The sequence below is a fragment of the Microplitis mediator genome, chromosome 10 (assembly GCF_029852145.1).
Source record: "Microplitis mediator isolate UGA2020A chromosome 10, iyMicMedi2.1, whole genome shotgun sequence".
NCBI lineage: Eukaryota > Metazoa > Arthropoda > Insecta > Hymenoptera > Braconidae > Microplitis > Microplitis mediator.
Window position 1 is genome coordinate 15,946,171 of NC_079978.1, and position 12,571 is coordinate 15,958,741.

General features: G+C 27.2%; 1 protein-coding gene across 1 annotated transcript; it reads left to right on the plus strand.

Annotated features, from left to right (window-relative positions):
- The first annotated feature begins 7,913 nt into the window (after positions 1-7,913).
- Positions 7,914-12,409, plus strand: LOC130676559 (CCR4-NOT transcription complex subunit 6-like). The gene is made up of 4 exons (XM_057482882.1): positions 7,914-8,854; positions 11,464-11,532; positions 11,625-11,937; positions 12,035-12,409. Exons 2-4 carry the CDS (start codon positions 11,496-11,498, stop codon positions 12,198-12,200), a joined length of 516 nt encoding a protein of 171 aa, XP_057338865.1. The 5' UTR covers positions 7,914-8,854; positions 11,464-11,495; the 3' UTR covers positions 12,201-12,409.
- Positions 12,410-12,571: the final 162 nt, after the last annotated feature.

The following is a 12,571-nucleotide window of genomic DNA, read 5'->3' on the forward strand; positions in this document are numbered from 1 at the left end:
TGGAGTTATAACAGCCAGGTATGATTATATCTAATTATATATAGACTCATATATAATCAGACCTGATCATACATAGACGTACATGATTATATATGGGGTCATAACAGCCAGGTATGATCAGATCTAACTATATATAGACTTATATATAAATAGATCTGATCATATATAGACTTATGTATGATTATATATGGGGTCATAACAGCCAGGTATGATCATATCTAATTATACATAGACTTATATATAATCAGATCTGATCAGATCTAATTATATATAGACTTATATATAATCAGATCTGATTATATATAACTTCATATATGATTATACATAATCATATATGATTATACATAATCATATATGATTATATATATGAACATATATAATCATATATGATTAGGCAAAATCATTTTTTCCCGGGTTTATAAGTTATAGATATCACGTGGTTATTTTTTTGTAAACTTTTTTTTCTAGATTTAAAATGAACTAAAATTGTAAATAAAATATTCAAAATTAGCTTGAATACGAAATACAAGGGGAAAAATAATATATAAACAAAAATTTATATTCAATTCAATTAAATATATTCATAATAACTTTATTACTCGTACTGTACATTTTTTTTTCTTTAAATCTAATTAGTAAAAAAGGTACAGCTTCATAGTATCTCGGATCTTGTTGTCTTGTTAGTTCTCCGATAAAAGCATCGTTGACACAAATTTACTCTGTAGAATATTAAATTATATTATGTTTAGTAATCAACTCAGAAAAATAATTTTAATACGCTAATAATGTCTTTACGAGATTTAGTTTTTCGCTTTGCTTGGTTAGTTCGAATAAAACTATTTCTATTCCTCCAGATCATTCTCTATGACATTACTATCTTAAGATGATGTCCTTTGCTTTTTCCGTATAAATCAAATGAAAAAAAATATTATTTAAGTTAGAGTGAAATCATATAAATTTATTCAATAACAATGAAAATAAAAACATTTAATATTATACATTACTTTTTTGATCGTATCAGAATAATGATTAACAAAGACCTACTGCATCATGTAAATATAATATTTTAACGATTTCGTAGATGCTTAGAATAAATAAAATTTATGAATATAAAAAAAAAGAATGATTTGATATTGAAATTATTAAACGTAAAAATTAATTAACCTCAACTGTGTCCATCAGAAATACTTCAGTGTATCAGAACTGATGAGATTTTAAATACCTGTAAATAACTCAGCGAGAATAATAATCCTCATTTCACCGTTTATCACTGATATTAATATTAACTTAAATATTAATGAGTGTTTATATGTTGAAATCGAAATAATAAATAAGATGTTCAGAGACAAACACAAATGTGATTGATTGTGGATTAAACTCAAATTGTTGCAAAATTTAGAAAAAGCCACAAGAAAATTCAGAAATAAAATACGGCGAAAGGACTTATTAAAAAAAAGAAAAAATATAACAGTTTAAGAATTTTGCAACTTCATTGAATCGTTAACATTTTCGAACAACATGAACGCGTGACTTTAAGCATAAACATATTTTTTTAGGTAAATACTTCATTTAGCTTCGCTGGATTTATCCAAGATTCCGAGATATCTTAATTTCATACAGGAAAGACAGAGATACATAGACGACTGATTGGATACGCTTGTAGAATTGAGTTTCGAAGAAAAGTTGACTTTACTCTAGTTTGCACAGCTCCTCTAACTGACAACACTGCATGGAATAAAAAATCGTTATAATAACAATTATGAAATATATTACTGTTGACATACTATAAAAATTTCAAAGTTCAAATATGAATTTGGATTCATATGAATTTATTTCGATTATCACAATAATTTGTCTAAACATTTGCATTTCCTCAAAATTTCTAATTTTATAATAATGATTGTGACCACCCCATAAATCACAAAATTAAAAATATTTAAGATAACTTATTTTCTATTTTTAAATAATAAAGATTAAAAATCATAAACAAAGATAGCGTATTGAAACGTTATATGCTTATCATTCTTAAATAATTCAGTAAAGAAATAATTTTCGCATCACCGCATATAATTGATATGAATAATTGAAAAGGACAATTATCTCTTGAAAGAGAAATAATGAACATATTTACTTATTTGTTTATATTTTGTGAGACCTTAACCTATCTTTTTTATACCTTCATAACGACTATGGAGGGTAGAGGTACCTTTACCCAGCTCACCAAAGTTAGCCCCTCAAAAATATTTTTTTTTCTATTTTCGACTTTTTTTTCTATTAATTCGTTTGTTCATCGTTTGTTCTTAAGTGTTCACTGTTAATAATTGTTTGTTCTCCATTTATTTATTTAAAAAAAATTAATTAAAAAAATACCTTCAAGTTAGCCCCCCTATAGCAGTCTTTAATATTTTTCCGTCGATAATGACTCGATAATATCACGATATCTATAACTTATAAAGTGTATCATTTAAACATAAATAAAAAAAGAATTCATTTCAATGATTGATTAAATTTAATCAACAAACACTTATTACTTTAATTTTACTCAATACTACTTTTTTACATTCATTATTGAAATTTGAAAAAAAAAAAAAAAAAAAAGGATATTTATTGATGATGTTTTGCTTTACAATTATTGTCTAGTTGTCGAACGATTTCTTAGAGTTTCAATCAAAGTTTCTAGATATTCTTTCTGATATTAATAATTAAGTTCGTGATTAATAATTTTGAATCAGTATTATTTGAACAACCATGTAGTTTCAAAGCTACGTACGGAAGTTTACATGAATAACCTGTTTCAACTATAATCGTCGTTATACTCTGCCTAATGTGATTAATATAAATTAATTTTTATAGTAAAAATGACCTGTACTTTCAAAGTTTTGTTTGTAATAATTTACATAGCTTCAATGTTTACATATAAATTTAGAACTGAAAAATTATTTATTTCACGGTAAACAACCACGTGGCTACCATAACCTCTATGCGACTTTGTATTTAATTATTTATAATTAAATGATATTAGTGTAAAGTCCTTGGTCGTTAATTAAATTATGATGAAATATATATATTTTTTGAATAAATTATTATTTTAAAATAATTGTACATTTCATTATATTATTATTTTCCCATTATTATTTATGAGTGATCTAACCGATATTCATGAAATTTTGAATGACAAATAAATATTTAATAAAGAAATGGAAATTAAAAAAAAAACTTGGATAGATTTTTTAATTTTTTTAATGCGAATTTTTTATTCTTTCAATTTATTAATATTTTTATCATAAAAAGAAAACGTAAATTTATTTCAATACATGGTATGATACATTCAGTTATCGATAATAAATTTGCAAAAACCATAATTATAAACAGTAATATTTAAGATTATACACAGATATTTTATTTGACAAAACTATAACAAACATAGCTTTAATCCTGTTCAAAAAAATGCTAAATGGTTTGCCCTAGTCATTGAGTGTCTTTCATCTTTTATATAAAGCTGCGGTTCTTGATATATAAATTGATATACAATAATAAAAAAATTTGATAATTTACAAAAAAAGGCATATGCAAAAAAATTTCTTCCATCAACTCTTGAAAAACTACTACTTTCCTTAATATAAAATTAATTTACACACTATTGCACTCGTAAAAAGTAAATATTTTTGATTACCTTATACATTGATTTCATAAGTTGTTGAAATTTTTAGAGTAATTTAATATAATTAATACATTAATTTGATATATTAATACTATACAACTCGATTTTCATGCACATTTTTACGATCTCTTGTTATCATTATTCGAAATATGCCGTCATAATCATGGTGGATGGAAAAATTAATTTCATCATCATTAGAATTCTGGATCAATCTGAAAATAGAATTATTTTATTAATAAAAACAAATCATGACTAGTAATTATTACTTAGTTGTAGAAACTAACAAATATAGTAACTTTATTGATTTTTAGACATCTAGATAATCCTAAAACCAGAAGAAGATTTCAAAAAATTTTTTACTTAGTAGTAAAATTTGATAATTACACAATAATTTTTTAACCTGTTGGAACAAATAATACATGAACAAGATGAAAAGTTATACATATTCTTCGAAAAATAAATTAAGCTAAAAGCATTTTTTAAATATATTGTTTTTTTACATGTAACATTCGAAAATTACTGACAGTCGGAACTCTAATACCATACAATTATTCATTAATTTTTTCTATTAATATTTTTAAATTTACAGATTATTTATTACAATCAATCAGAAGATTAGTTAGAATCAATTACTGTGAAACTGAATTATTATCATAAGTCAAACATAATTGTGATAAATTGTGGATGAAATGCAAATTGTTGCAAAATTTAAAAAAAGCCACAATAAAATTCAGTAAAAAGAAAATACGGCGAAAGGACTGATTAAAAAAAATATAACAGTTTAATAATTTTGGAAATTCTTTGAATCGTTAACATTTTTGAATAACATCGATGCGTGACTAAACATAATAACCCTGATTAGAAAAAGTGATTTGAAATGATTAAAAACGATTTGGAGAGATTAAAAAAGATTTCACGTGAATACTACACTAATGCAAAAAATTAAAGGAGCAGAAAAATTTTATAAATTTTTTAGTGATTTTTGGAAGGCTGTAACTTGGTGAGAAAAAATCGTATCGAAAATTTAAAAAAAGCATTTTATAGCTTGAAATCTCTAGTTTAGGTGTATTTTTTTCAAAATTTTTTAAAAGCTCCAATTAATGCGCAAACATGAGAAATACCGCGAGCCAAAAAATTTCTAAATTTTTTTTTTTTTTCCGAAGAGCCCACGGACCGCGGAAAAATTCTTTCAACTAAACAAATGCATACATCGTTTAGCAAATTTATTCAGCTTCAATTTGGTTTTTTTTTTAACCTCGTAGGACGATTTGTCGCAGAGATATCAGCCTTCAAACAGAAAATGATCCTTTTGGCTTTGATCTTCGATATTTCAGGTAGCAATGATCGCACAGAAAGTTGAAGGGTGGCGTTGAAAACTTGAATAAATCCCCTACAAGACCCTGTTATCATTTTTTGAAAAAAAAAATTTTTTTTATTTTTAACATCCGTTAGAAGAAAGTACAAAAAAATGACTTTTTTTGGTTTTTTAGTAAATCAACCGCTACTCTGCAAATATCGAAAAAAAAAATAATGTTGCCAGGGACTTTTTTAGCTTAATGTACCCCCAAGACCCCTGTAAATTTTTAAATTGATCTATCGAACCGTTTTTGGGGAATCATCGATCAAAGTTTAGCTAAACAATTAAAGGAGCAAGTTTTGTTCCTTTAATTATGTAATCATAATCAAAATGAAAAAATTTTTTTTTTTCGACTTTTCTCAAATTTTTGCGTTGGTAACTCAGCAAATGCAAGGAAATGACAAAAAAAATAAAAAATTTCCAAAAAATGTCAAAAAAAATCGAAGAAAAAAAAAATTGAAACTTGTTTTTTGTGTTCTAAATTTTTTTTTTGACATTTTTTGGAAATCGGTTTACTTTTAGCAACATATTAATGTTTTTTCACCAAAGAAGACTTTAACTTCATAAAAAAAAAAAAGTTACATATTGTGAGCAACAAAAAATTGCAAGCCAAGCTTCTTTAAGGTGTAAAGGGGAAACCTCAAGTGATTTCAAAATTAAAATCGAAAAATAAATTTGGGTCTCGAATTAACTCTAAAATAGAAATTGATCAATAGATCCTTAAGGTAATATTGCATTCACTACTAGGCCTTGCTTTAAAAAAGATTAATGTTTTGTAGTGATCATAATAAGGCAAAAACAGTTCCTTAAGTGTAGGTAATGTAACTATTTTTTCATGCTGATTCATACTAGTAGGGGAGGGTGGGGCAGAGCGGCCCCCCTAAAATTTTGATCAAAAAAAAATATTTTTTTTTTCGTCTGATTACTATAAATCCGATATATTTGCGCATTTTTAGCCCTACGCATGACACCTGGGGCAAAATGGACAACCCAAAAATTTTGAAAAAGTGATTTATTCATATTTTTATTGTCAAATTAAAAAAAAATTATTATAATTCCACATTTCTAGCCCTACGCATATCACCTGGGGCAAAATGGACCAGCCGAAACTTCCGAAAAAATTATTTTTTCATATTTTTCGGCCGTTTCTCTATGTAAGAGGCAAATTTGGTCACAAAAATTTATAAAAATAAAATTTTTTTTTTTAGTTGATAAATTTTTGTAATAAAGTAAAACTATAGAATTGTTTTTTTTTTTATTATTAAATAACAATTAGTAATTAAGGTAATCGAGGGTGAACGATTTATTACACCTTAAAAAATTTTTTTCGAGTAATATAAAACCAGAAATAGTTGTCAAGAGAAAGAAATACATTCTTAATGATAAAAACAATTAAAAAAAAAAAAAAAAACGAAAAAAAAAATTTTTTTATCATTTTTGAAAGGGGGCCGCTCTGCCCCACAAAAAAAATTTTTTTTTTTCAGAATTTTGGCAAAATGTCCATAAATTCGTTCGAAATAGGACAAAAGTAAAGTGATCTTATGGTTGAAAGCCACAAAAAGTAATAATTAGCTTAGGGGGGCCGCTCTGCCCCATCCTCCCCTATATAGTTTCAGTAATAATAAAAATTTTTTAAGGATACTATATTTTCATACCTGTAGCTGAATAGTTCAGGTTACTATGCACATTTCTCTCAGTGTAATGAATTATTTTATTAAAAGGGTTCAAATTCGAATTATTGTAAAGATACGCAGCCTTGATGAAAACTTTCAACAAGCGTTCCATGCAAGCAGTTTTTACGTTCAGATTAAAGGTGCAATTTTATGCTGACGCTCGACGCTGGTTAAGAGCGTCAAACGTGGTCACGTGGTACAAATTCGACCTTAGCGCCATCTTCAATACACCCAGCGTCAAGTACTCAAGTACTTGAGCGTCATAGTTCAATCCAGCGTCAAAGCTAAACATTGTTTAGCTTTTTCCACTGAGTATTAAACCAACTTCAAAACTGCTCCAAAAATTAAAAAAAATCCCGATAAGTTTCGTAAAGAACCCGATACGCTAAAAATAGAAATTCAATTGAATTAAATTATAATAAACAATTTTATTTGATAATTGTCAGGCTTTTTAAATCAATCTACAAGTTTACTTATTTATTGGTTTATTTATTGGCACCTGGCATGATTAGTTTAATAATAAAGTCTGATAATTATCGGTCAAATCAATCTTTTATCATAAATACACAATGTTTATTAAAATCACTGACTCTGCTTACGTTTTTTGACAACGTATTTGATGTTTTGATGCTTGACGCTCTAGTACCTGGCGCTGGGTGTATTGAAGATAGCGTATTACCGTACGAAGGACGGTGTGGCTCAATAAGTTATAGATCAAATTGAACGAAATATAGTATAGTGCCGGATAGCTCAACTGGTAGAGCACTCGGCGCGATACCGAATTGGTCTGGGTTCGATTCCCAGTTCGGGCTATCTATATTTTTCTCAATTTATCTATAAATTGTCTTATTGAGAGGTTTGCATGTTTAGGTTTCCACTATATAAAAATGGTCAAAATGGTCAGCGCTATGGTCAAAATTGTACCACGTGACCACATTTGACGCTCTTAACCAGCGTCGAGCGTCAGCATGAAATTGCACCTTAAATTTTCACACGTAGATAAGTTATTTACAGTTATTAGGTGTTACTTTGTTATTTTTAAAATAGTTAGCCTTGAAGACGTTGAGGAACATCTTTGCTTCCCAGGTAGAAAGTCATCAATGGAATTAGCTTGTATTAAGCTAATTTTATCAGCTTTAGCCTAAAATTAGCCAACAAACTATGGTTAACACAAGGTTAGTTGGTAACGCTTTGTATCGCTAACATAAAGCTTGCAGTTTTAGCTTGCATAAACAGTGACAATTTAGCTTACTATAAGGTTAAAAGTATATCTTATTCTTAGCTAGAATAGATTCGGTAATTTAAGTTTGAAAACATGTTTACAGAGAAAAATTTTTTATTATTTTTTTTTTTTGTACACAAACATCAGATATTGGGCATTAAATGTGTAGTGTTATATATATTTTCCCTAACGGTTTTGACGTCACCGTATAAACATTTATCTGAAAATAATAATAATATTTATTTAAAAACATAAAATAATTAAGGAGACGATTTGAGGTTATGCATTACCTTAGATGTAAATCAACTACAAATACATTTCAGAATTATTCTAGTCACATTCAATAGAGAAAAATATATAAGTTTTATTAGTATATAAATGATAAATTAACTTTTGTTTGTTGAAATATTTTAAACTTACCCTAATAATAGTGCAATATAAATAATAAACTTTGATTATAACTTGCAATCAACCTCTGTCTAACAAACAAGCTTCCAAGTAGATGGCACTCTTTACTGCCGTGAAGCTAAATTCATTATTAGTCAGTAAATTTATTCAAAGCTACTGATCTTTCAGTAAATTTTATAACCACTGAAAAAATCAGTAACATTTTTACTGATTTAACTTAAGAGAGTAAGGACGTTCTAAAAAATTCAAATTTTTTTATTATGAGCATTAAAAACTTGTGATTCAATAAATTAAAAAAAATCAAAACTTACTTGCTTAGTATATATTTTTCTTTCTATATGTTGCAAATAAAATTGAACTTATTCATTACTTATAATCAATAACACAAAATCCTAATTAACCTCAAACTTCAGTTTTCAATGTACGCTTGGAGTAATGTTAGCAGATAAGGTAGTTTTAAGTTTAGAATCCAAGCTTATAACAAATCTTATCATACGCGTGGAAAAAGAGCTAACAGCAAGGCATATTTGAAGGTTAGTTACACTCTAAAGACTTGTCATAGAATTCATCCTAATAACAACCTAGAATAAAGCTAACAAAACAAGACTTAGATGTTAAGCTAAAATAAAGCTATTTTTAAGTTTCAAACTTGTCCGACTAAGACAATTTTCTACCTGGGTTAAGAATTCTTCGCAGCAGAAAAAGCAATTTTCCGTTATTCGTTCCCACATTTTTTTAACCCAATGAAAAAAGATTTTGTCTAATCATATATGATTATATATGTTCATTAGGGTGATTCAAAAAACAAACAAATTTTTTTATTTCTTCCAAACAGGTTCAAAAGTTTCGTTTAGATAAAAAAAGACGCCTGTGAATATTAGAGCTCTTAATATTAAAATCAATATTGTCCGCATTGCACTTTTCTATTTCCCATAAGAATAACATGGAAAAATTTTTTTTAACGTCTTCTGATTTTTAAAAGTAGCTAACGATGCGTCATAGGAATAATTGGCAGGCATAATTTTGTGGGAAATTAAATGCTCTACAAAAAAAGATTCTTATCATTTTTAAAGGAATCTATTTGTTCAAAAGTTATTTGAGGTTGAAGTTGAATTCATATTAAATTTTGAGATTTTCTACTTTTCCGACGAAACTATCAGACCTATTACAAAATATCATTGAACCTTTTTTGTAGACAATTTGATTCCCTAGAAGTGTTTCTTATAAAGTTTTTTCGAATGCTGCATTGTTTTCTAGTTATTTTTATTTTAATGTCAAGCTCTTAAAATCGATCAGAAGACTATTTTTTTATGAGCATGACATTAAAATAAAAATAACTAGAAAACAATGCGGAATTCGAAAAAACTTTATTAGAAATAACTTTCAGGGAAAAAAATTGTCTACAAAAAAGGTCTGGTGATATTTTGTAATAAGTCGGATAGTTTCGCCGGAAAAGTAGAAAATTTCAAAATTTAATATGAATTCGACTTCAACCTCAAATAACTTTTGAACAAATAGATTCCTCAAAAAATGATAAGAATCTTTTTTTGTAGAGCATTAAATTCCCTACGAAAATGTGCCTGCCAATTATTCCTATGACGCATCGTTGGCTACTTATAAAAATCAGAAGACGTAAAAAAAATTTTTCCCATGTTATTCTTATGGGAAATAGAAAAGTTCGATGAGGAACCTCTTAATATTAATATTAAGAGCTCTAATTTTCACAGGTGTCTTTTTTTATCTAAATGAAACTTTTGAACCTGTTTGGAAGAAAAAAAAAAAGTTTGTTATTTTTTGGATCACCCTAGTCTATATATAGTTAGATCTGATCATACCTGGCTGTTATAACCCCATATATAATCATATACAAGTCTATGTATAATCAGGTCTGATCATATATGAGTCTAAATATAATTAGATATGATTATACTTGGCTGTTATAACTCCATTTATAACCAGATATAAGTCTATATATGATCAGATCTGATCATATATAAGTATATATAATTAGATATAATCATACCTAGCTGTTATAACCCCATATATAATCATATAGGGAAGGGAGAGGCAAAAGGGGGTACTTAAGGAAATATCAAGTTTTCGAGGACTCAAATACGCTAAATCTTTTTTTTTTAATGATATTCAAAGTAAATAGAAGTAATTTTCAGTTACCGTTGAAAAAAAAATTTTTCATTTCTGCGGGCAAAGTGGGGTACCCCCTAAAAAAGGTAAAAAAAAAAAAATTTCTGGATTTTGAACGAATTTGATTAAGTTGAATTTTTTTGTAAGGAATTTACATGAAGAAAAATTATATTTTACATGTTTATTAGATACAAAAGAAGAAAAAAAATTTCTAATCGTTTTTATCATAAAACAAACGTCATTAATATTTTTTAACTGACAATAGATTTTTAAAAAAGTTTATCAAAAAAAATGCAAAGTAACGCTTAATTATATTTACAGAAGTGATTTTGGAATGTTTAAAAACCATTTAAAATATAAAATTTTTTTTTTATAAAATTTTGGGAGTAACCCGTTTTGCCTACCCCACTCCATTTGCCTACCCCCCCCCCCTACCCCTATAAGTCTATACGTGATTATAGATCTGATCAGACATGGCTAATATAAATTCATTTATAGTCGTACATAATTTTATATATGATTGGATCTGATCAGACATAACTGATATAAACTTATATGCAGTTATGCATGTCTATGAATGATTAAATCTGATCAGACTTTATTGATATGAAACCTATAAATATTTAATTATGTATATAATTCACTCCTTCGAAAGTTATTCAAGGTTGAATTTCAGTCAAAACTAATCTGTATGTCACTTAAAAAAACATTTGTAACTTAATTTGAATTTTTCTGTGCAATAATAATTTAATTTATATTTTATATTCAATTTATATTAATTAATAAACGGATATTAAAATAATGCATCTTCCTTGAAATTTGAAGCAAATTACTTGAAGCTATGTAATTATAAATTAACTTATTTACATACTTGATTTTGTCATTACTTTAAATTTCAAAGTCATAAATATCATCCCGATAAAAAATGTTTAGATCCAAGCATATATGATTGGTGCTATAATCTTGCACTATTTTTCAAATTTGTTTTACTAACTTTCAGAATATACTTCTCCACCTGTTGATAGGCCATGGATGTCCTATGCAGTTCCTAAAGAATCGGGACCATCGTGTGAGTAAAAATGAACAAAATATTATTTTTTTATAATAGAAAAATTATGACTATTATATCAAATAAATAACGAATTTTTCTATCTGTTTCAGGTATATTTTCGGTGATGAGTTACATGGTTCTTAGTAGCTCATACGTGGCACCGGAAATGTATCCGTATTACTCTAAAGAATACCTTGACTGGGAAACCCGTGGGCAGAGCATCATAGATGAAATCAATTACTATGAATACAATGTGATCTGCCTTCAGGAGGTCGAGCTTGAGGTGTTTCTCCAATTCTATTCGCCGACACTGAAAGCTAAAGGGTATGACGGCGTTTTTGCCCCGAAATCTCGGGCAAAAACAATATCAGATGCCAAACGGCGGCTTGTACATGTTTGCGCAATTTTCTGGAAGACCAGAAAGTATGTTTTTAATTTATATTTTTAATGTAAATAATTAATAATGTTGTGTTAGCTTATAGTTATATTTATTGATTATTTATGTATTTCTTTTTTCCAGGTTTACACTGATATCCCAACAGTTGATCGAGTTCAACCAATCGGCTGATCATGAGAAAAAAAATCAATCGTTTTTTTATAATTTAACTTTTACTTTGTTGGCTTATTTGGGGCTAGTTGAGCAAGGCGCGCTCAATGCATTGAATGCGTGCCGAGCGTTGGTCTAACAATGTATATATTGAACCTATATACAAAACTAAATATTTATAGGTTTCATATCAATGAAGTCTGATCAGATCTTATCATACATAGACTTATATATAACTACATATAAGTTTATATCATTCATGTCTGATCAGATCTAATAATATAAAGACTCAAACATAATTATATATAATTTTATGTATAACCATGTATAATCATATATACTCATATATAATCAGACAAAATCATTTTTCATGGGGATTGGAATCATTCCTATGCTACATTGGAATTATTATAATTTCGATGAAGCTGCTTCCAATTGAAGGTATTAAGGTTAATATCAAAATAAGGTTTTATAATTAAAAAATTAGGTTATTTAATTAATAATAAATAA

Coding starts and splice junctions, on each gene's coding strand:
- LOC130676559 (XM_057482882.1), top strand. CDS start 11,496: ATGTCCTATGCAGTTCCTAAAGAATCGGGACCATCGT. Junction 11,533..11,624: donor TAAAGAATCGGGACCATCGT/GTGAGTAAAAAT, acceptor TATCTGTTTCAG/GTATATTTTCGGTGATGAGT. Junction 11,938..12,034: donor ATTTTCTGGAAGACCAGAAA/GTATGTTTTTAA, acceptor TCTTTTTTCCAG/GTTTACACTGATATCCCAAC.